General features: G+C 40.7%; 1 protein-coding gene across 2 annotated transcripts in view; it reads right to left on the minus strand.

Moving 5' to 3' along the window:
* The window catches only part of LOC102207004 (semaphorin-5B-like), a 43,157-nt gene that overhangs the window by 14,153 nt on the left and 5,884 nt on the right, over nucleotides 1-23,120 (minus strand). For both annotated transcript variants that reach the window (XM_005750504.1, XM_005750503.1), the window contains exons 2-7: nucleotides 17,092-17,152; nucleotides 5,750-5,938; nucleotides 1,027-1,126; nucleotides 526-571; nucleotides 329-391; nucleotides 75-173 (exon numbers count right to left, since the gene is read on the minus strand). In XM_005750504.1, the coding sequence (XP_005750561.1) occupies nucleotides 75-173; nucleotides 329-391; nucleotides 526-571; nucleotides 1,027-1,126; nucleotides 5,750-5,894 (453 nt within the window). In that variant the 5' untranslated portion in view covers nucleotides 5,895-5,938; nucleotides 17,092-17,152. The remainder of the gene's footprint in view (nucleotides 1-74; nucleotides 174-328; nucleotides 392-525; nucleotides 572-1,026; nucleotides 1,127-5,749; nucleotides 5,939-17,091; nucleotides 17,153-23,120) is intronic.

Here is a 23,120-nt window from a genome sequence, read left to right on the forward strand (position 1 = left end):
CTATAAAATATGTATTTTCTTGTCATATAGTTTCATTAATTCTACTTAAGTGCAAAAACTGCCATTTTACTAACCTGTCTGGTTATGCAGACAGGGGTAAAAGCATTGGTCCCACATGTGAAGAGCGTCCTTCCGCTTATCAGCAAAACCCGTACATAGTTTTGGCATTCATCCTGCAGACAAATACGCCAGAACTCAGTTTTACTGTTTCATGACATGTCATCAAAATGTCCAATATAATATAATCACATAATAACATAATCCAGTCTAACGTAATATGTTTCTGAATACACAGACAAATATCTGTATTTCAGTCACAGCACAATACCTCAGATTTGCCTTTGCTCTGACATGAGCGCTTTGTGTCTTCATCGGATGCCCATTCTGTTGCCTGAGGAGAAATGTTCAATTGTAGAATGTTTTTTTTTATATTGGACCTTTTATATTTAATAAGAGATACTGTTAAAATGATTAAAAATAAAATGTCTTTGACAGTAGTTCATTTTTGTGTAGTCTTAACCTTACCTGTATGAGGGAGGTATTATTCAAACTCAGTCTGAAGAGGAAATTTCTGTAAAAGATATTTTATTTTAGAGCTAAAACAACAGACTGCTCACAGTAGCAGTGTACAGCATATAAATGTTATCCTCTAGTATCTCCCAACTTCTGTCCAGACACAGTTTGATCAAAACACATTTGTGCTGCCTTGGCAAAATAACCGTATAGCTTGTGTTGCTGGATTTTTTCTTCTTCCTTTTGGGTCTTTTTACTCCATTTAAGAGCTATCTTTACCCTTTAGTGCTGTCTTTGGGCTTTCGGGACTTTGTGTTTTAATTTCAAAAATAAATGTTGTGTGTATTTCCCGTGTTTATGTCCAGAAATATCATCATGTAAGAATTGGGGGCTTGTCCAGGATATGAACGCTGGCACGCTTCTATGATGACACATCATGTATCCACTTTACACCACTGTATGCTAGTAACATGCTGTATGATTACTGTTTGAGTAATGCATGCTATTTGGTACCTTGCTCCTACAACAAGCTGGTTTCGTCTCAGGTCCAAAGCAAGTTGGGAGAAGTCCTTTGCACCTGGATGTGAGAACTCAGACACCCAAGACCTCAGTGCTGGATGCACAAATAATCAAATGATAAGGAGTGAGGGGAAAAAAATAAGAAGAAAGAGTATAAAAGTAAGTGAAAGGAAAAGCAGGAGATGATAACATGAAATATGAGAGACAAGAGAAGAAGATGAAAAAGATCCATTATTCAGTGTTTGCCTTTTGCCAACTTTACAACTCATCTTTAATCGTAGGGCCTAAGACCAGAAAGGAGGCTTTTAAACAGACTGAAAGTACTGATTTATTTTCCAAAATTATAGGGTAGGAAATAAAGATCTGGAAGTCTCCCAATTTTCATATTATATTACTTGTTCTAATTAATTAGCAATCTCTTGAAATAATTTATCTTGAATTCAACAACATAAATTTACCATCACATAAGACTGTTCAATGTCAAAGTAATAAGATAAGTAAGGTATATCTGTCAGGTCTTTACTTTTTTCTCTCAACTTGTGCAGTTGTCTCAGATTTTTTTAAGGACACATTGCATACCATACTGAGATATTACAGACCTTTACATTGTAGCTCTTTGGGACACACCTACAATTTTATGTCTTTCTATTAAACAAATGGGAACAAATTATTTGTTTTGTAACGGGTTGCTAGTCGCAAAGTGCCTAAAGATACACAAAGAACGAATTAAAATTTTGATCTTTCCTAAGTTGTCCATTGTATGTAGACCCAACACTGGTTCATCGCTTGAGTAAGGTGCCTTTTTTGCCAGGTCAAGTACAAGGACTGGGCTAAAAACATTAGAAAAAGACACCATCCAATCCTGAAGAAACATTGCTCAAAACCAATTTAAAAGATAAGTATGTCTGCCTCCCTTTAAGCAAAATATAAAGAAATGAGGGGTGGCTTAAGACTTTTCCATCTTATCAAGAACTTTGTTTTGAAAGTTTCTTTATAACTTTAGTCTATCATGGTTGATATTACATGCCCTTAATTGAAAACCACCACCTGAGCAGTATGACAGCCAATCAGAACTGAACGGTAAATAAAGTTGCTTTAGCTGTTTTACATGAGCTTCGGGGAGGGCGAACAAACCACATACAAATGAATGCTTCCCGCAATGTTTCAGAGCAAATTACTGCTGCCTCTCAGGACTAAATGTCTGTTCCTCTCATTTGATAGCCAGCTTGTGGGAAAAAAAATGTATCAACAACAAAAGCAGCACGGTTTGCCAGGCAAACACTTTGAGCTGAATGTAAACTGACATCCAGTCAAAATAATGACATCAAAGGCCCTTTCACAGTCATTAGACAGCTGAAGAAGAGCATTTAATGAGGCCATGCGGCAGACACAACATCAACACCTTTATTAATTTCACATAAATCTTTACATTCAATTATTTTGCAGAAATTGCCAAGCACAGTTTCAACTTTCAACGTGTCTTTTGTAAGCCTCGATGCATGAGATAAACACAATTCCAACTAAGAGTTCATAGTGCTGCCAGATTTCACAACCTTATATTAAAGTCACGCTTCACACTTTGTATTGGTTAATCTCAATTAATGTCACATAAAACAACAAATTGAAAGGTTATGAGCACCAGCGTGTCAAGATGCTTATTAGAAACTGAACTATCATTCTTGTCTGGTCTCAGTTCTGCTTTGAATAGCTCTGAAAGAGGGCAACAAAACAACATGAATACAAACCATCACTTGAACAGCAGTGATTTTCGGAGAGCTATTGAATCCAAATTGCTTTTGTGCACTTCCCTGTGTACATAATGAGCTGCTGCAAAGCGGACAAGGGCAGGCAGTCTAAGTCTCTCATTCAAAATACCAATCTGACAGTTGACAAGGAGAAGCGACTTGTTTCTTGGACTTTCTCTTTTAAGAAGAAATTAGTTAACTACAGGGAATCAGAAATCGACACTCATTCTTGCAACAAAAGAGCCAATTAACTAAGAGCGTCTAGTTTCATTTCAGATTGCAGAACTGTCTACACTTTGCATTATGTAAGTTGCCGTCTGCTGCTTGTAAACTTCTTTGCATTTTAGCAATTTTATTTAACAAAATGAGCACAGGAAAGAAAATAAGATTACAGCAATGATCATTGTTATTACTGGACCTGGATCCTTTATTAGGGATACCTTGCTGATGTCAGGTCAGACCTGCTCTTGGCTCCAGAAGAACTTGAATTCTTAATGGCATAAATTGAACAAGATGCTGGAAACGTTCCTCACAGATTTTGGATGTGATAGAGTCACACAGTTGCTAGATTTGAAGTCAGTGTCAGATGATATGAGCTTTATCCTGCTGGGAGCAGCCATCAGACGATGGGTCTACTGTGGTTATACAAGGACAGACATGGTGAGCAGCAAGACTCAGGTAGGCTGCGGAGTTTAAACAATCGACTGGTATTAAGTGTGCCACACCATTATACCACCACCAGTCTGACCCATTGTTACAAAGCAATGGGTCATCATGGAAATGGAAATCGTGTTCTTGATGTCAAATTCTGACCCTGCATTTAAATCAATACGCGGCACATCAGGTGATTTTCCAATGTTTCCACATGTTGTTAACTTTGGTGATAATTGTAACCTCAGTTTCCTGTTCTTAGCTGACTGCCCAGTGTGGTCTTCTGCTGCTGCAGCAGATCTGAGTGCTTCCAAGGGTGCAAAGATGCTGTTCTGCATACCTATTTGGGAAAATCCAGCAGATCAGCAGTTTCTGAAATAATCATCTTTCTCAATCATCTTTCTTCCCAATTCAGATGCTTGGTTTCTTTGGTCCGTTTCTTCTGATTTACTGTGTATTTCCTGTGTATTCTGTGCTTCCTTGTCTGCTCTTGTATCATTTCCTGCTTTATTTTATTGTTTGTTGTTTTCTTGTGTTCTATTTACCTCTTGTCTTTGTCTTTTTCCACCACTACAATGCCCTGATTGCTTCCAGCTGTTATCGTTTTACCTTGCTATACATGGTGGCTTTTTGTGTCTCCCTTTGTCAGTTGTTCCTTTTTGGTTTCTTTAATGATTTTTACAATTTCTATATCAGTTAAAACTCACCTTTTGCTTGTTATATCATCTTCATTCTGTGTCCTGTGTTTTTCTCTTCTTTTCAGACGGAAACATAACTTGTCCAGGATAAAAATAATTATTATTTATTATTGCTGTTCCTTGTCTATTTCCATTTCCAGTGGCATTTAACAAACATAATTTCTCAAAAGCTGTAGACTGTTGTGGGTTTTATGGTTGGTTACAATATGGCTGTGATAGCAATAGAACAAGCCGTGCAACAGCGTTTAGACAGCAGTGATTAGAGCAACAAAAGTAGGTGAAATGACATTCTAAACGTTTAAAGCTTTTATGGATTTGGACAAGACTTTTGTGCAAGCACCCAGGTTGCTGTGCTGATAAATTTTCATGAGAGCATTTTTTGAATGCAAACTAATCAATTGCTGTTGCTGTGGTGGTTATAGCTGAATATACAAACCCAACGAAAATCAGTTTTTAAAGAGCGGCGAATGAAATGTTGAGAGATGGCATTGATTTAAAGTTGGTGGATAAGTGAAGATTGTTATACAATTATGCAATCGTTATTTAACTTTACAAAGGACCATAAAATGTTTGTGACCCAACCAAAGCTCCTTCACAAAGATACCATTTCAGCTTCAGGGACTCTTTATTGTTTGTGTAGCAGGGTCTGGCCAGAGAACCTCCTTGTGCTTCCAAGAAAAAATTATACAAAGTTAAAGTAAACATTACCAAGGGATCTTTAGATCCATATATGTACGTTCTTATTCAGTGAAGCACTGGAGTAAAGCACTGTTTAGCAGCCATGGTTTGACATGAGAGTATGATCAAAATGTAGGGGTGATAAAATCAGAAGGGGCAGACATATACAGTTTTTTTATACTTTAATTTAAATCGAAAATGTATATCTTATGTAGCCTTTTGCATACAGTTGGTCCTCATACAACCCTTAATCCAAAGCCTTTACGTCACTTATTCAAGCAAAAGATGCATTTTGATTACCATTTTACAATAAGGCTACCACACTGCTCGCTCACAACAACCTGCTTAAAGAGCCTGAATTTGAGAACTGTAGACAGTCTAGGAAACGCATGCATGTCTACAAGTTTGCCTAATTGTCAACATCAGCATGACAACCCGATCGTTGTGTGACAAGGTTAAGATCTCTGATCTTGATGTTGGGTACATGGACTAACCGGCTGCATGTGAAAATCATCACTTTGAAAGTGGGCTCAAAGAAACACGGCCTTTGTGTGCGTGACTCTTTTCAATTCGCCGACTTTCTCATATATTTGTGTGTGTACTCTTACATAAAAAAAAACAACACAAATTATGTTGTTTGAAAACAGAAATTGTCTTGTGGAAAATAGATACATTGTCCTCTTTTCAGAATGGGTAAATGTGCAAGCAACGCAGTCTCTTATTTCAGCTAAAAAAGTGTCTCCCTTCAGCATGAACTTTGGTGCTAGGTTGGGGCCTTTGTTCAGTTTGGCATGTGCACATAAGTTGCTACGATGGGGTGGGCCTAAACTAAAGTGATTAAAATGTACAAAGTCCCTGATTTTGCAAGCGTGCCTTCATTTTTGAGCCCTAACTTCATTCGTGGCCCTCCTCCCCACTCTATCAGTGGTGTGTTTCTTTGCTCACCTTGGTAGGAAACAACAGGATGTTCCTTTCTGCTGCAGTCGGCAGGCTTGATGTGAGGCTCCTCTGACAGACACATGGATAAACAGATGACCAGCACAAGGCCACAGGGGGAGAGGGCCCATACCCCCCACCCTGATGTTACCATAGTTACAACCGCATCCAGTCTTCTATCAGGTCCTCAGGAATCACCTGTCGGAGCAGAAGTGATATCTGTCAATCAACCAGACAGTAATGGCAGGGAGAGTAAACCAATCAGCCTTGTGACAAATAAATATCCTTATATTTTTTGGCATTTAGATAATCACTCTAGAAAACTCAATACATCAGTGCTGGACTCTAAAAATCCATATCCACTCAGTAATAGCTCACACTTGCACACACTCTCTTCTCTCCGTCCTCCTGCCCATTCATCTAAATTAATTTTGCCAGTCGACCGGCCCCGCTGTCCCTCCTCACTTTCAGTCTGTCTGCTTTTGGTGTCCATCGCCTCAGTGTCAGCAGGACTCGGTCATGGCTAATTCACCTCAAAAGGCCAGAGCCGCCAATCTTCACTAACGCCAGCTCTCAAACTTTGGGTGCCTCTTTCTGACTGAGGGGATCCATTCAGAGATGAGCCCCGGGCACAGAGCCAAACAGGAGGGTGTGCCACATGAAGGGTCGAATTCATTTTATATGAATCAGAATCTGCTCAAAGGTGATGATCTGATGGTGACTTTAGGCACAAAGATCAAAGGCTCTTTTATGTAGTTTACAAATTTCCATCCAGCTGCGTCAGACAAGTATCAGACTTTTGCTTTCTCACGTGCAGCACACAGAGGGAGGCAGCGTTCAAGATACTCTGTTTGGTAGAGTAAATGCAGCCACATACTAGCTGTAGCATACATACTGACGCTGGCAAGTTAGTTACAGGCTAACGTCTAATCCAAATGTGTTGGGTCTTTGTGTTTTCACGCACACTTCTGTGGGGCTACATTTTCTCATTTATTTAGAAATTCTGCATGCATTCACCAAGATATTTAAAGTTTGCTAAATTAAAAAAAATGTGGATGCAAACAAGGATAAAGACCTTTAAATGTTTTTGCATGTGAAATGACTCTATGTATGAGCTCTGAAATGGAAAAAAATGTCTTTTGAATCATCTAATAAATTTCTGTTTTAAGCTCCACTCCTGTACTGACCAGTGAACCATTCAGATGTGAGCAAGCGTTTAAGTAGCTGAAGACTAACTACAGGAGACACCTTCACCATGAGAGCACGTGAAATGCCTGAATCTAGCTACACTGTCGCCTGAGGGTTAGGCGGGACCAGAGCACAAATTTGACTCTGAAAATGTCTGAGCTGAGTGATAAATGAGTTTATGGAAAAGGCCATAATGTTCCAACTATGTATTGAAAACTTGAACATCCTCAACACTACAGGGCAGCATATTTCTTGCCCATTCACAGCGGCGTCTTTTTCTTTAACCCTTAAACCAGTTTCAGTGCAGCTGCTACGCACTACAAAGAATGGAGGCGGTGAATGTCTGCCTGTCTACTGCTCACTGGGAGGACTGAATACGTGTGGAGGCAGAGGTTTTTCAGCCTGCTGGGTCTTACATTGCTGCTTAATGAAGCGACAGGAGCAGAGCCTCCACCGCTGGCCTCGCCTTTGTTACGGGGCCACGGTCCTCTCACCGCGCAAAGGCTGGCCAGTGAGAGGCCTAATGTTCTGGGATTTGTCTATTCAGCCCAACGAGGGGGAGCGACAGTGGACGTCAGTCAGATTCTTCGGGGGCAGTAGGAAATGTGTGGACGCAGGCTCTCCCTTGGTGATTAGCGTTAGTTAAAGACAAAGAGCGCATATTCATCATCCTCTGTCTACATGACAAAGTGTGCTAGGACCTCTTTATGGTTTGGTTAAGTTTAGTCAAGTAACACACAAACTCTTTAGACACACTGTGAGCCCAACTATCTGCACTGATGTTTTTCTTGAATGTTTTTAACTGTGCATTAACAAAAGCATTGTGCTCCCTTCTTTGCTTCTGAGAGAAGGTAGTCACCTCTAATATGACCATGAAAGTTCACTTGTCGCCAACGCTATTTCTAAGTACTGCCCCCCAAAGCTGTATGGCTGTGCCTTTATACTTGTCCTTTTCACACATCTTACCCTGTAACAGGGAAATTTGATAAGTTCTTTCCAGAAAAACCCTGAAGGTTTTACAGTAAGCTGGTATCCACAACAAAACTTTTAGTACTGTGTAGAATATAAGCTTTACAGTATGATGCTGTCAGCTGGTTGACTTTCATTAGTCTTATTTGAGTATTGCAATCTCCAACATCATTGCTGTGTGTCCAACCGTCTTTGTGAACTATAACAACACATTGCTAATGAAACTTATATTCCTTTCACTGCCAGGTTACAGACTGTTGCTGCACCAACATTTTGACAGCTACAAAAGGTGGCCATACCAAATACTGACTGTACAGATTCCTTCTGTGTCTTATATACTGTAATATTTAGTAAATCAGGGCACCTCTTCCCCAATTTTCCTGAAAAATATAAAGGAATGAGTAGAAATGAGGGGTGGCTAAAGGCTTTTATTCAATACTGTATCTAAACAAACAAAAAATACTTTTTTTCCTGAAATGTTTCAACATAAGTCATATGAATTTAATATAATCTGAAAAAAAAGGTAGGGCAGATTGCTGCCCCTCCCTGAGCCTGGTTCTGCATGAGGTTTCCTGTTTAAATGGTAGTTTTCCTTCCCACTGTCGCCAAGTGCTTGCTCATAGGGGGTGCTCTGACTGTTGGTGTTTTTTCTGTATTGTTTCAGGGTCTTTACCTTATAAATATAAAGCGCCTTAAGGAGACTGTTGTGATTTGGCAGTATATAAAAAACATTGGATTAGCTGAATTTAATTGAAATCTGAAGTAAGCAAATGACCGCATCAGTACAGAGGACATATGTTACACATAAAATAAGTAGATGGTCGTGTGATGCTTCTAAATGTGGCTTGAGTGATTCGATGTAATATTATGGACCCGACAGTGGCAGACGGACCTGAGCTACAGTCTTTGAATTTGTTATAGAAAGTTGGAAATAAATTGCTTCAAAAATAAAATCAGAGAGCTGTTTTCCCAGAGACGGAGCGTGTCTGAACATTCATTCACTCGTGTAGCTGGCTGCGATAGAAAAACACCTTAAAGAAATAACAACTTGTGATGGGATTAGAAACACAGAGTCTGCAATTCATGTGACCGGTCCGTGTTTGGACTGTGTGGGGAAAAAAATCCCCCGGGAACACAAAGTGAACATGTGACCACCACACTGGAGCAACACGGCCAAGATTTTAAGGCAGGGCCATGTCAGTAAATAAAGCTGAGGACTGGGCCGCCCTGTATCAACACAGCTAAGCATGACAGGTGTATACTCAAACCCCTGCTGCCTGCCAATTTGTCTCTCCTACTTCACTGGTGCCTCTCCATGTGATTCCTCTGCAACAGCGAAAGCTGATTCAAACATCTTGCGGACAAAACTACACACTACAAATCTAAGATGCTTGTGCGTCTGCTGAAACATGAAGATAACTTCATGTTCCTGCAGCAACTCCAAAACCTCACACAAAGACATTAAACTGTAACCTCTACTCAAATTTTGCAGCAGTATTTAAGGCTGAATTTTTTTTTGTATGCTTTTCATTTTATTGGGATGCCTTTTAAACATAGATGTTTTGGTAGATTAGATTTGCTCTGGAATTGTTTCACAATTGCAAACTACTGTATTGATTGTTCTGCAGCTTGTTGAGGCAAGACTGAATGAAACTGCATCTGTTAAATATTTAAAGGAGATACACAGCAATGCAATTAAGCATTTACTGTGTTATCACGTGAGCATCTATATGGATCCAAACAAGCGGTTAAGGATTGTGCTCGTTACTAGCAAATGTGACTTTGAAAGTAACTTCTCCTGACCAAAGTAGTCACTACAAGTGGCCTCAGAGTCATTAGCAGCACTAGCCTGGGAGACGGGTCTGTTGTCCATCACGTCCTGCGATGTAAACCAACCCTGCAAACAGAATCAGCTCGTGGCTACCTTCCACTTTCACATCTGTGCCCATATATAGACTCTTTATCTGCCATTGTAATTTACTTTGACATTTATTGCCGCACTTGAGTTGTAGAAGTTTCTTAAGCTAAAAAAAAAAACAGCTTTACTTGGCAAAGAAGGTTAAACTAATTCCCCTTACACATTCACACCAAATGGCACTCAGAGTCAATACAGAGCTTATTAAATGTGCTTGAACTTTTCCTGCAGTACAGATAGTTTGATTCTTATATTAAAATCTATCATGATATATGCAGGCCACTTTAATCGGTATATCTTGGTTGGAGCCACACTCTTACCACTGTTGGTTCCAGAACAAACTTAATTCTTCACGGCACAGATTCAACAAGGTGCTGGAAACACTCCATATTAACACAGCAGCATCACACAGGTGCTGCATATTTGTTGGCTGCACGTCCATGATGGGAATCCCCCATTCTACCACATCCAAAAGGTGCTCTACTGGATTGAGAGCTGGTGTGTGTCAGGAGTATGAAGGCCATTGATGTGCAGTGAACTCATTGTCATGTTCAACAGGTGATTTGAGCTTTTGAGGTGCTTCCAGCCATCAGAAGATGGGTACCCTGTGGTCATAAAGTGACGATCAGCAACAATACGCAAACAGGTTGTGGTGGATAAACAGTGCTCGGTTAGAGTGTGCCCATGCACCATTACAGCACTGATAGAAGGATGGATCCATGCTTTCGTTTGTTTGAGTCTACCGTCCAAATGTCAAAGCAGACCAAGCAACATTTTTCCAATCTTCTGTTGTCCAATTCTGGTGAGACCGTGCAAACTGTAGCCTCAGTTTCCTCTTCTTCTGCTGTGGTCTAGATGAGTACCGCAACATTAACAGACAGATACACAACAAAAATCAAATGTCTGGCACAGCAGAAGACCAAGAGCTTGTCCCTCAGAGCAAATCATCACACGTTTGGAAATACTTTGGATTTAGGGCAAGTGATGTTAACTAATAATAAGTTACAGCGTCTGCACGATAATTTATTACAACTGCTTGAAAACGCACCACAAACTGCAGGATTATTAACGCATGAAGGACAAGAGAAACAACGCAATATTTGGAAAAGTGAATCATCCGCCGTGCACTCAGGCGTCCATAAAAGCGAGCCTGTATGCGTGTCTGCATATCCGTCCAGCGCACAAAGACCTATTGAAATCATCGAGGCAATCGCATGCTTTTTGGCCAAAGATATGTGTCCACTAAACATGGTGAGTAATGAAGGATCATCGTGGACAAAAGATGTTTTCCCCTCATGCAATTAATTTTCTAAATTGGCAAAACCGACATTGTACACAAACTATCATAATGGTTTGGAAAAAAATGGAGTGGAAGACTTTATATTTTGCTTCTAGGATGCACTCAATCATCAGTGCAGGTCAAGTAAAAATGGGATTTTGTGAAGGTGTTTTAACTAACTGACTAACCAAGAAGTGCAGCACAATGTAAAAATGAAAGTAGTGCCTTGCTGATTTAATTTCATGTTAAGTTTTAGTAAAGTTAATTGTATTTACATAATTTTGGTATTGTACATCAGCAGGATCGTAGAGGAACATGAATGTGAAAGCAGTGTTTACATAACAGTACAATTAAAACATTTCTGTCATTAAAATGAAAGGATAAATAACTAAACTTAACTGTAATCTTAATATCGATCAGAATAATAGTGATAATCACAATCGCGCAGCTCTAGGTTATTTGAGTTACTGTTGCTTTCCTTTCAGGTTAAAGCAGTCTGGCTACTCTCCTCTGACCTCTGACATCAGCAAGGCATTTTCACCCAGAGACCTCCTGCTCATACTCAGAATGACCATGCCACGTTCAGAGTGAAAAATGTTGGAAGTAAATTCCTTCTAAATGTGAAGGAGGCTAAATTTCAGACTTTGACTATGCTTTCTTTTTTTAGTTTTCCTACTGATAAAGACACCCCTCCCCCCAATTAAGTAAAGTAATTTAACATCAAAGTGTTGTGTTGACAGATTTCTTTCATTTACTGCAACAGGTACTTGTATAAATGCAACCTGTAAGCCATGAGATTTTCTGGGGGGGGGGGAATCAACAACTTTGCAGAAGTGACCCGCACAGGGCATTATTACAAACCTTCAAAAAGAGGCTGTGTCATGTCTTCAGAAGCCACACAGTTTGTTTTCTTTCGCGGGCTGTTTGAGAATGTAAAAATGACCCATCGACTCCTTAGAAAAGTCAGGAAAAGTATAAAAAAAAAAAGCTTTTTTCCCCTCTGTTCTCCTTCCCCTTACACGCTACAGCTACACAAGTAGAAGCCGCTGACATTTCTCCCCTGGTTTAACATTTAAGTGGAAATGTGTGTAGTGACACACTGACAAGTGTTTGGACAGAGCAGCAGTGCCTCTGCAGCACTTTGTCACAGTTGTACAAACTTCACACAGCAGAGGCCTTTGTCAAATCCTCCATTTTTCTTTCTGGACTCTTTCCCTGCTGCTTTTTTTTTTTTTCCTTCAAGTTTGTGAGATTTCTTGACAACAACTTTTTTTCTGTCTCTGAGTGTCAACTACTTCTGCTGATGCCAGAGTGATTCACAGTGATGTTCATGCAAAATTTAAGAAACATGGAACTTCCCCCCGCCTCTATTTGAGGAACCATGCAAGCTCACTTTGACTTTTTCCTCTTAGAAGAACTAAACAAGCGTATCCCAGAGAACTTAGGAGGACTCTGATAGAGGCCAAAGAGATGGCCCCTTTATGGAGTGTGGTCCGAGGGCTTGAGTTGACTCTAAGTATAAAAACAAGGCATGGATGAACCTCTTTTGTGAGCCATGTGACCGGCAGGTTATTAAGCTTTAATACGTCAGCTCGGCAACTGTGAAGGGGCCGTTTCCTTTTCTGTCAGCATGAGTAACCTCTTCCCTCATTTCTTGCAAAACAGCTATTATAGGTAATTATCCATGTCGTGATCTGCCTACAAAAAGACGCACTACAGAAGACCTTGAAACTGCTTTTTAGCACTTCCGCCACACCAGCTACAAATCGAGCACCCGACAACACTGGGTGCGCGTGTTAAGTGTGCTTCATTAAAATCCAGACATGTCCTCTTCACGGAGGAACTCTATGACAGCGAAATTAATAACGAGTAATTATTTCTTCATTCAGAAGCCCTGTAATTTGTTCCTGCGTGGCATCAAAAATAAAAGGAGGGAGTCCAGCATCTGACCCTTGTATATCAGCCTCTTGTCTAAACTCTCTCCACCCGAGTTTTTGGACAGCGTCCAACTATCATGAAAAGACAGAGTGAACACCAACCCCCCCACCCCACTACACCCCACTACAAAAAAAAAAACTGGATTCCAAACTCCAAATTCCTCCTTGAGTAAAAAAAGGAAGAAAGGACAACATCAAAACAACACTGAATCAAATTGCTAAAATTCTCTTTCTGACCGCAGCTCCTGCTCGCCCTCACCTATAAGGAGCACTGATATTGATTACCAATGAAGTCAGTTGATGGAGATTTGTTAGCTGGAGCAAATGGACACTGAGAGGGCACCCAAAGTCCCTCCATCAAAATATTCAGAGAGGACCATTTCCGAGGCAGTGTTCTCAGCTCCTTCCTACCGGGGTGAATGGCCTCTCTGTGCAACCTGCCAACTATCTGCCAATGGCTGCTCTCTTTTACAAGTGAATAGACTGAGTTTAGCCACAGTTAAAAAGACACACTAACGTGCCATGGCTGCGCCACAATGGCCGCCCGGGTAATTTGCCAAACCTAATGATGCCGGTTTGGCCCGGGCGAGAGGAGGTAGAGAGCAGGAATCCTAAAGAGGCACACAGCTGCACTGATCCCTCTCTTCCTATCTCTCTCCTCGCTCCTCCCCGTCTCCCTCCGTCCTCTTATCATGATCTCCATTTCTTTTGCTTTGCTTTTTTGCCAGATGACACGACTGGGATGTATAACCAAACACGTACAGCTGCAATCACTCTCTGTCAATACCCGCTGCCCCACTTGAAGGGAGCCGCTCTGTCAGTAGACATGATTGAAGATTACTGGTTGGACAGCTCATTCCCTGTAACATGAATTTCAATGTGAAGCCAGGGTGATGGAAAAATCACAAAAAAACAAACATCCAATGGCCTTAGCTACGCTTGAACGGTACCACAACAACAATTTATTTAACATTTTTATGCATCAAACTTTTAGTTTTATCCATTAAGCAGTTGTTGAAGAGTTGTGGTGTCACTGATCAAGATGTTTATATCAATAATTGGTTAATTTACAGCCTATAGCTACTTTAATGCCAACCCTAATGTCATCTGCTCTATCAACAGATGTATTTTTACTTACTTAGCTCTGAATGGCAAAAACGTTAGTAACAGTTCATGTAGTATGCATGACTGCTAATGATTATCTCAGAGTGGATGATGCAGAGACGGAGCTGCGCTCTAATGCTTGCATTGATCTAAAATTTTTAAAAGACAGTAGTTGTGTTTCACTTCAAGGCAAGACTGATAATCAATATTTAAGGAGCTGTGCAGAAGCTACAAACACTCTTGATATGGAGGAGATGGTTTACAAAGGTGCCAAACTGTGCCATGAGTGCTAACCACCGCACAACTGGGGTATTCAGCTGCATGTTAAGTTAATTTGTGATTCTAAATTACATCTAGGCTTGAATGTGGGCGTCTTTGTTAGGCCTGTGACAAAGTGGTGAGCTGGCCAGGGTGTACCCTGCCTCTTGCTCTGTGACCTCTGGGACACCCTGAATTTGGAAGGCAGAAGATGGATGCATTCAACAAAAGTCCTCCCATAAAGAACAGAAATACATTAATTCACATGTTATAAGAGCGCAGACAACGCCGATGTGTTAAATTGTACACATCCTTTATGAGTGTTTTAACATTTGGTATTAAAGAGTCTTAGCGCTTGTTTACATTTGTATTGACCACTGTCCACTTTTGATCTGATCCGCCAAGATGAACTTTAAACTCAAGTGTTAACACGGTTTAGATTACAAAGTGCAGCTGCCAAAACAAATCATAGAGATCAATCCACACCTCTCTAATCTGTATTAAGAGTTCCTTCACATACTGAACAGTCATCTGTAGACAAAGAGCAGTATTCATATGTTGGCAAATTAATAAAAATCCCAATCCACTCAAATTTTTCCCCAAAAAAATTCTTATTCATGCTGTCATGAAATACCAAAGGACAGCCAGCCTTTATGGTCAAAATATGTAAAATAACGAAATTAATTTTATGTCTTGAATGAATGGGCCGATATTAGCCAACAAATGAAATGAAATTTAAAAAGTAAAGAAGAGATATAAGAAACTTTAACCATGTTATGAGGATTGATGTTGCATAGTTTGTCCACCAGAGGGCACTCTGAAAACTACCCTGTTGGTAACACACCTGATTGGAACGCCACAAACACAATAACCAGATCATCTGACCACAGTTGGGCAGAGTGTAACGCTTGAGTAGCTCAACTCTATGTCAGTCAAAAGCTGATTGGTTGACAAGCCAAAGGAGTGACAGGAGAAGCGTGAAAAAACATCAAAGACGGGTTTGACTTTGTTCGTTATAACCTCGCTCTTCTCCATGGCTGACCAATGGTACAACAACAGCACAAGCAAGAGTAGCCCTTGTTGTACCACAAACTTGGGACACTGCCTCCATCTGAGAAGAGACGGGCAGGTAGACGGGCAGCCTGTAACTCCCTACAGTCTGCAGAGAGACATGCTGAGCTCCTAAACGAGTAAATAAATAACTACACAATAATTTTAGGGAAATCTGTTTGTGTTTCATGTGACCTACAGAAAAAAATATTGCCTATTATATCTGACTTTTAAATGACCAACTTCTGATATTGGTCCTAAAAGCCCTATATTGTCAAGGCTACTGTGTTCTACATATAAGCCCTTTACTAATAATAATAAAGCACTTTACAATTCCACTATTCATTCACTCTCACATTCACACACTGGTGAAGGCAAGCTACAGTTGTAGCCACAGCTGCCCTGGGGCAGACTGACAGAAGCGAGGCTGCCATATCGCGCCATCGGCCCCTCTGGCCAACACCAGTAGGCGGTAGGTGAAGTGTCTTGCCCAAGGACACAACGACCGAGACTATCCGAGCCGGGGCTCGAACGGGCAACCTTCCGATTACAAGACGAACACCCAACTCTTGAGCCACGATCGCCCCAAAAAACTATATTCCTAATGAATCCATTTTGCTATCACCAACATTTTGATTATCAGCTTTAATTTCATTCATAGTAACTGATTAAAATGACTCGTAAATGTCTTACTCCCCAAAACTGTGCACGGCAAATACAAACTGAGTTAATATTATCATTCCAAATATGATTGTCTTGGGTTTTGAATTTCTTGGGTGGCTGACAGTCTGAGCATTTTAATTACTAATCCACTGCACATAACCGATGCTGCTGTCATGAAAAATCTCATAAGACCTGGTCCTTATAACCCACCAGAAAAAATGATCATGGCTACTATTTTCCACCAACGACTAATTTCCATAAATCATGCTCATAGTGTAAAAACACCCCGAAGACATTAATCAGCAAACTGTTGGCGCTGTGATTAACTAGATTACAGCATGATGTCAGTAATTAATTGAAGAGTAAAAGGCGACTCTTTGCAATTTTAAAAATAGAAATAAATAAGCATGCTGCTCTGTGGGAAAACATCAAACAGGAACATTACACTTGCACACGTGCAACATGTGGCTTTTGCTTCAGAAAGGCTTCATTACTGAAGTGGGGGAAAAAAACCCACGCACACATTCAGACATAATAACCCAGACTAGGAGTATTGATCCAGGGCTGGGAGTTTCCTCTGTCTCCCATGCTTCTCTCCACCCCATTCCTCTGTCAGTTTTAGCACTTATGCTTTAACCAGAACAAAGGAAACATCCACTACACGTTACACAAACACATCCCCACATGTAGTCTCCGAAGTCACAGCTAGGGTGATGTATGCTGAAGACGAGCGAGGGGGAAAAAGAGGAGGGGTAGGTGAAGGGTCATATTATAGATGATTAGAGAAGAAATGAGCCTGCAGTGACACGAAAACTGACAGGCAGGCAGAAGGAAAAAAACAGGCAGAAAAAAGTAGACACAAAGACAGAATGGACAGGACAACACAAAAGAATAAGCAGTTGCACTGATGCAGCCAATCTCCGCATGGGATATGTGAAAGCAACGCACACACGCCGCACAAATATCACACAGAAGAAAATAAACTTACTAGTTCACCATCAGCACCAGACAGATTCGGCAGATGAACGAGCGTGGCACAGATCCCGGCGCTTCACATGGTGGGAGAGAGCGAGACAGAGAGACAGAGAGAGAGAGAGAAAGGAAGGTATGAAAAACAAGAGAGGGAGAACTTGTTACACATCGGCACACAGTGGCACGCTGACCAGAGAGTGTGCAGGGAGGTGAGGGGAGGTAAAGGGGTGTGTGAGTGTGTGTGTGTGTTTGTGATGGGGAAAATAAGGGAGGGGGGCAAAGAATTTCTATCTGTGCAGAGCAAACTGTTAACTCAATAGACAGAGATGTTCTGCCCTGTGTGAGATCCAGTTTTAGATTCTGTTAAAGAATTAGGTCACAGTATGGCGGGAGCCAGCTTGAGCGTTTGAATTAGTTGTGGTTTGTTACAAGCTCAGTATTGCTGTGCTTTTGCACTGCATTTAAGACTGATGACTTATCGACATGTCCTGTTATTCACTTATAGTCACCTCAGACTGATGCACTGATGAAGAGTAGCTGATTAGCAGGCAAAGTAACTGCTGACTGACACCTTTTTATGAGTCCTAAAGAATAATCAGAGCTAGCATCTTGAGCATAGCGTGTATATAAAATATAGACATCATCACTGTGGTGTCACCTGTTGATTAACAACAGCGGGGAGTGTTTAAGCTTTTTGAAGCTGACTGTGAAAATGAAAACGCCGCTTGATTTGCGATGGGCACGTCGTTAGCCAATGAGCATGCCCGGGATAAACCTCCTTTCTGGCTCTAGTAATAACCATAATTTACGAAATGTACTTGATGTTTTGTTCAGCAGTGGACCAACCAGAAACACTGTCCTCTGGTTTTAAGGCAGATTCCACTTTGGCTTCACTTTTCAGACTTGGAAGCTACGTGCATGTTTTATTCAGTCTATAATCTCAAGCTAAAGCAAATGGCATTTAAGGGGACACCTTTAATCTTGAGCTAAAGGGGCTGGCTTTGGATCAAAGCGGCCATACGCCAAATCAATCGATCATCTTATCACACAAGCACAAATAACTCAAAAGCTGGTGAAAATCATGACTCCCAGTTAGTATTGGAAAAATACATTAAAAGGACAAAACAAGCAATGAGAAAGCTGTGCGTGAGCCCACCATCGTGATCAATGGTAAATGGACTGGTACTTACAAAGCTCTTCTTTCCTTTAACTGAGCACTCAAAGCCCTTTTGAGCACTTAAAACACTAGGAGTGCTCAAGAGATAAGTTGCACTTCTCTCCTTTGCCCTCTTTCATGTGTGCTCAGTGGAGCAGAGGAGATACACGTGGTGAAACAACGAGCAGAGGAGAGCAGCAAAACATAACCAGAGACCTCGCACGGAAATCAGATGAAAAAGCTGCACATAAAGGGTGAGCAGGTAACCAAGTGCTCAATTTCCAGACGGCAGCAACCTAGGTTCCAATCCAACCTGTGGAGCTTTGCCCTGCCACTTTCTTCACTTTCCTGCCTGTCGCTACTATCATTATCAAATAAAGTCAATTGACAAAAAACAATATAAAAAAGGATTGTGTAGTGAATTATTTGGTTTTTTTGGTGGAGGTGGAGGGGTGGTTTAACATTTAACTTTCGCTTTCTCTTTCACACTCTTATAACCATGAGAAAGGCCACCACAGGGAGGGACTAACACGTCCCTGGTACTACCAAAACGCTAACAGCGAAGCTTGAGTTACAAGACAGATGGAGTGAGACTTCCAGTGACCACACCCGTAACTCAGTAATGAAGGTGGATAAGTTATTTTAAAAAATGCCCTTTTATTGCTGTAAATTTGAGCATTTTAACATGGTTTGAAACCACCTTAAACGCGCACCAAGTGTTGCTGGGTTTGCTATATTATATAGTGTGGCAAAAACAATCAGCAGCAGATAGATAATGGATGATAGGAAAATGTCACTTCTATCTGAGAAGCATTCTGAAGTAAAAGAAAATGTTGTGTTTATGGCAAAACCTTTAACATTAGTGCTAAGAATTAAAACACAGTGATGCACGAACTCTCAAACTAACTATTTACGCTTTAATCAGCAGGCAAAAAGGCAGACAAAAAAGAGGTTAAGTGCTCTGAGCTACATCTGAAATCATCTGGATACTAAAGTAAGACTTGGTGTTGGTTGAACACAGCTGCAGTAGCACCGATGTGTAAATGAATCAGGAGACAGAGTCAACACCAAATTCCATTAGTTCAGACAAACATTTCGTTTGCCTAAACAAAGAAATTCAGACTTCCCTCTTGAGAGACCCGATGCCCAGCAGAAAACTGTGATAACATCCGCTAATAAATTTAACTGACTGTGACCCATTAAGGGCAAAAAAGTTCAAACACAAGCACGAGTACTTTTACAACTGAATACGAATACTTTAAATATCCTACAGAAACTAGCTGTGGATTTTTGTGTTAGCTGTAGAATAATTAGAGATCATGTCAGAAAACATGAGTCTAACTCTTTAACTCTTGATGCAGTGAATAAATTTATTATTGACAGCTGTGAGCCAGCCTGGTTTTCCCATCAGGCTTTACAGAAACTTCATCCAGTGGATGTTAGAGGCGGGTGGATCAATCCAAATATTGATAGTCGATACTAGAGCAGGGCGATATGACCAAAAATATTTATCACGATATACATTTGAAAATTTGCGATAACGATATAACTGACGATATAATTGACACTAGACAAAATACTTTACAACTCCACAACTTTATTAGTGCAAAAAACCCCATCAACGTATTTTCAATTAAACAAGCAGCTGTTTTTTATGTGCATTAAAGTTATATAAAAACGTAACAGTGCAAATTCCTGGCTGACAGTTTAACCAAAAGTCATTTCCAGTGGAAATTGGCCGACATATCCTCAGCATAACCATGTATAATATCCACTAAACTTAAAAAGAGGTTATACACACACAATACAGTAATATTATGTTGAAGCACAGTACGTATCACTCCACGAGGCGCCTGCCTACGATAGCCGTAATGCTCCAACAATCCATCAAGCGGTGCGGCTTGGTAGCTCAGCAAAGTCGTACTAAAACATTTGACAGATTTTCGAGCGCCGTGTACATAAAATTGTTTCGAGGTCAGTAAACACAACCAGAATTCATACATAAGGCACACAGGATTATAGAAAGCAGTATCTTTACAGTATCATTAGACTTTTATTTTCTATTTACAACCACTGTCAATTTTCAGAAAAATCAAAGGATTGATGTTAAGTGTGCCGTATTTTCCAAAAAACATGGTAATAACAACGGCCCGCTAGCATGCTCTACCAAAAATAGTGCTTTGTTGTGTATCTGATGGACGAAAGCCAAACTGAAGTTGCAGCACTTTTACAAACCAATTCTGGTTCATCCGTTTCATTTAACGATCCGCTTTCGCTCTTCTCATTCTGCGTCACCGCCATGTGCGTATGTAAACACAGGCACTGCGCATGCACGTTTTACCCATATTCTATCGCGATATTTCATTTTCCTATCGTTGCCCAAAATTACACCGGTATTACCGTGAACGGTATGATATAGCCCAGCCCTAGTCGATACCACTGGTATCTTGTTGTCACTGGTATCAGATTGATACCAGTGCGATTAGATTGATGCTTATCATACCCTGAACACACTCTGTGAAAAATATCTGAACCTTTTTTGTTAGTTACTTGTTAGTTAGACAGTAACTTGGTATCAGATCAATACCAGAGTATCACTAGTGGATACCTGGTAATTACACATGCCTTTGGCAGATCAAATGAACATGGAAGTAAGCAATGAGGGGTGGGAGGAATGTCCGGAGAGTAGGGCTGGGCCATATTATACCTTTCACGGTAATACCGGTATAATGTTAGGCAACGATAAGAAAATGAAATATCATGCTAGAATATGGGTAAAACATGCATGCGCAGTGCCTTTGTTTTCATACGCTTATATGCACATGGCGAACAGGCATGGCGGCGACGGAGAATGAGAAGGGCGAAAGCGGATTGTCGAATGAATCAGATGAACCAAAATTGGTTTGTAAAAATGCTGCTGCAACTTCAGTGGTGTGGAACTGGTTTGGTTTTCATCCGTCAGACACCCACCAAAACAAAAATTTTGTAGAACATGGAAGCGGTCCATGGGGGCAAAGGGAGGAAACACCACAAACCTATTTCATCATTCGAACCAGAAGCACTTGTTGGAGTACAGCAAAGCTGTTTCAGCACGTGAAGAAACGTCCGCTTCAACTAGCACGGTGGTGAGACCAAAGAAGCTGACTCAACAAACAATTGGTGTTGCTTTAAATAGCTGCACGCTAGGACTGGGCAATATATCGAGTTTTTAAATATATCGACACAGTTTTATACGAGATATGAGATGTGACAATATCGTTTATATATCGATGTAGTCTACGTTACGTTATAACTATACTTGTGGAGCCGCAAGTTTTCCTCTCTTTCGTCCACTGTGTCTCTACGCAACGTTACTCTGCCTCGCCTCTCTCCTTCACTGAACACAGCTCCTCCGCCCCCATCGCTTCACCTGCAGGCAACGACAAGATGGACACGGCAGCTATCACAGAGGAGCTGGTCGGTAAAAAGAAAACATTTGGAGATTACTATTTTAGTGCTGTCAGCGTGACGTTAACGCCATAACTACATTAACGGGGCAAATATCTGTTAACGAGTTACCGCGCATCGCCCCGTGCATGAGGCTGAACGGCGTCAACGCGTTAACAAGCTAACCGGGCTAACGCGTTGACACCTAAAATCCTTTCATTTTCTCAAAATGTCGACAGTGCGCCTTATGTATGAATTCTGGTTGTGCTTACTGACCGCAAACCGATTTTATGTGGTACACAGTGCTCAGAAACCTTTCAAAAAGTGTTTTGGTACGACTTTGGTAAGCTACGAAAGCTGCACTGCTTAAAGGACTGTTGGAGCATTATAGCTACCAAGGAACCTCGCGGAGTGATACGTACTCTGCTTCAACGTAATATTACCTTACTGTGTGTATAAGGACCATAAATGGCACCTGTTCAGAGACACGGTTACAAAGAGGATTTCAAACTCCAGGCTGTCAGTCACGCAGTAGAACCTGGGAACAGAGCAGCTGCTTGTTATTATGCTCAGCGTCTGTTAGTTTACATTTTGACTGCACAATTGTGAGCTTTTTGTTATGCACAAAAACAACATTGTTTTATTTTATTTATGGAGCATTATTATTTAATAAATGCTCATAATTTATTTCTGAGTAATTTTTTCTTGTACATCTATGCTGTATGTTAATAAAAGTGCCTGTGTGAGATTTGGGACACAGTGTGACTAAGAACTCTCTTTTTGTTCTTACTTTATGGCTTTAAAAAATATCGAGATATATATCGTATATCGCCATCCAGCTAAAGAATATCGAGATATGAATTTTGGGTCATATCGCCCAGTCCTACTGCATCTCTAATGACAAAAGTAGTAAACGCTGGGAGGAACTAACTAATGCAGTGATGCATTGTTTAGCCAGGGATATGATGCTCATTCAGCATGTGGAAAGAGAAGTCAATTGTATCGTCAGTTATCTTGTTATCACAAATTTTTAAATATATATCATGATAAATATTTTTGGCCATATTGCCCTGCCCTACCGGAGAGTATACATAACTGTTCACTTAATATGAGATACAGGCTTATACAATTTATTACATTACCATAGACCACAGGTGTTGAACTCCAGCCTCGAGGGCCGGTGTCCTGCAGGTTTTAGATGTGTCCTTGATCCATCACAGCTGATTTAAATGGCTAAATTACCTCCTCAACATGTCTTGAAGTTCTCCAGAGGGCTGGTAATTAACTAATCATGTGATTCAGGTGTGTTGACCCAGGGTGAGATCTAAAACCTGCAGGACACCGGCCCTCGAGGCCTGGAGTTCGACACCCCTGCCATAGACTATCAGCTACACATTCTCTCCCCTGATATTCCACCTGTCTGTCATCAATGCAAATCCACCACTGGTAATTTGACTTATTCT

The sequence above is a fragment of the Pundamilia nyererei genome, unplaced genomic scaffold, assembly GCF_000239375.1.
Source record: "Pundamilia nyererei isolate P.nyererei 1_Seehausen unplaced genomic scaffold, PunNye1.0 scaffold00276, whole genome shotgun sequence".
In the NCBI taxonomy this organism is placed as follows: Eukaryota; Metazoa; Chordata; class Actinopteri; order Cichliformes; family Cichlidae; genus Pundamilia; species Pundamilia nyererei.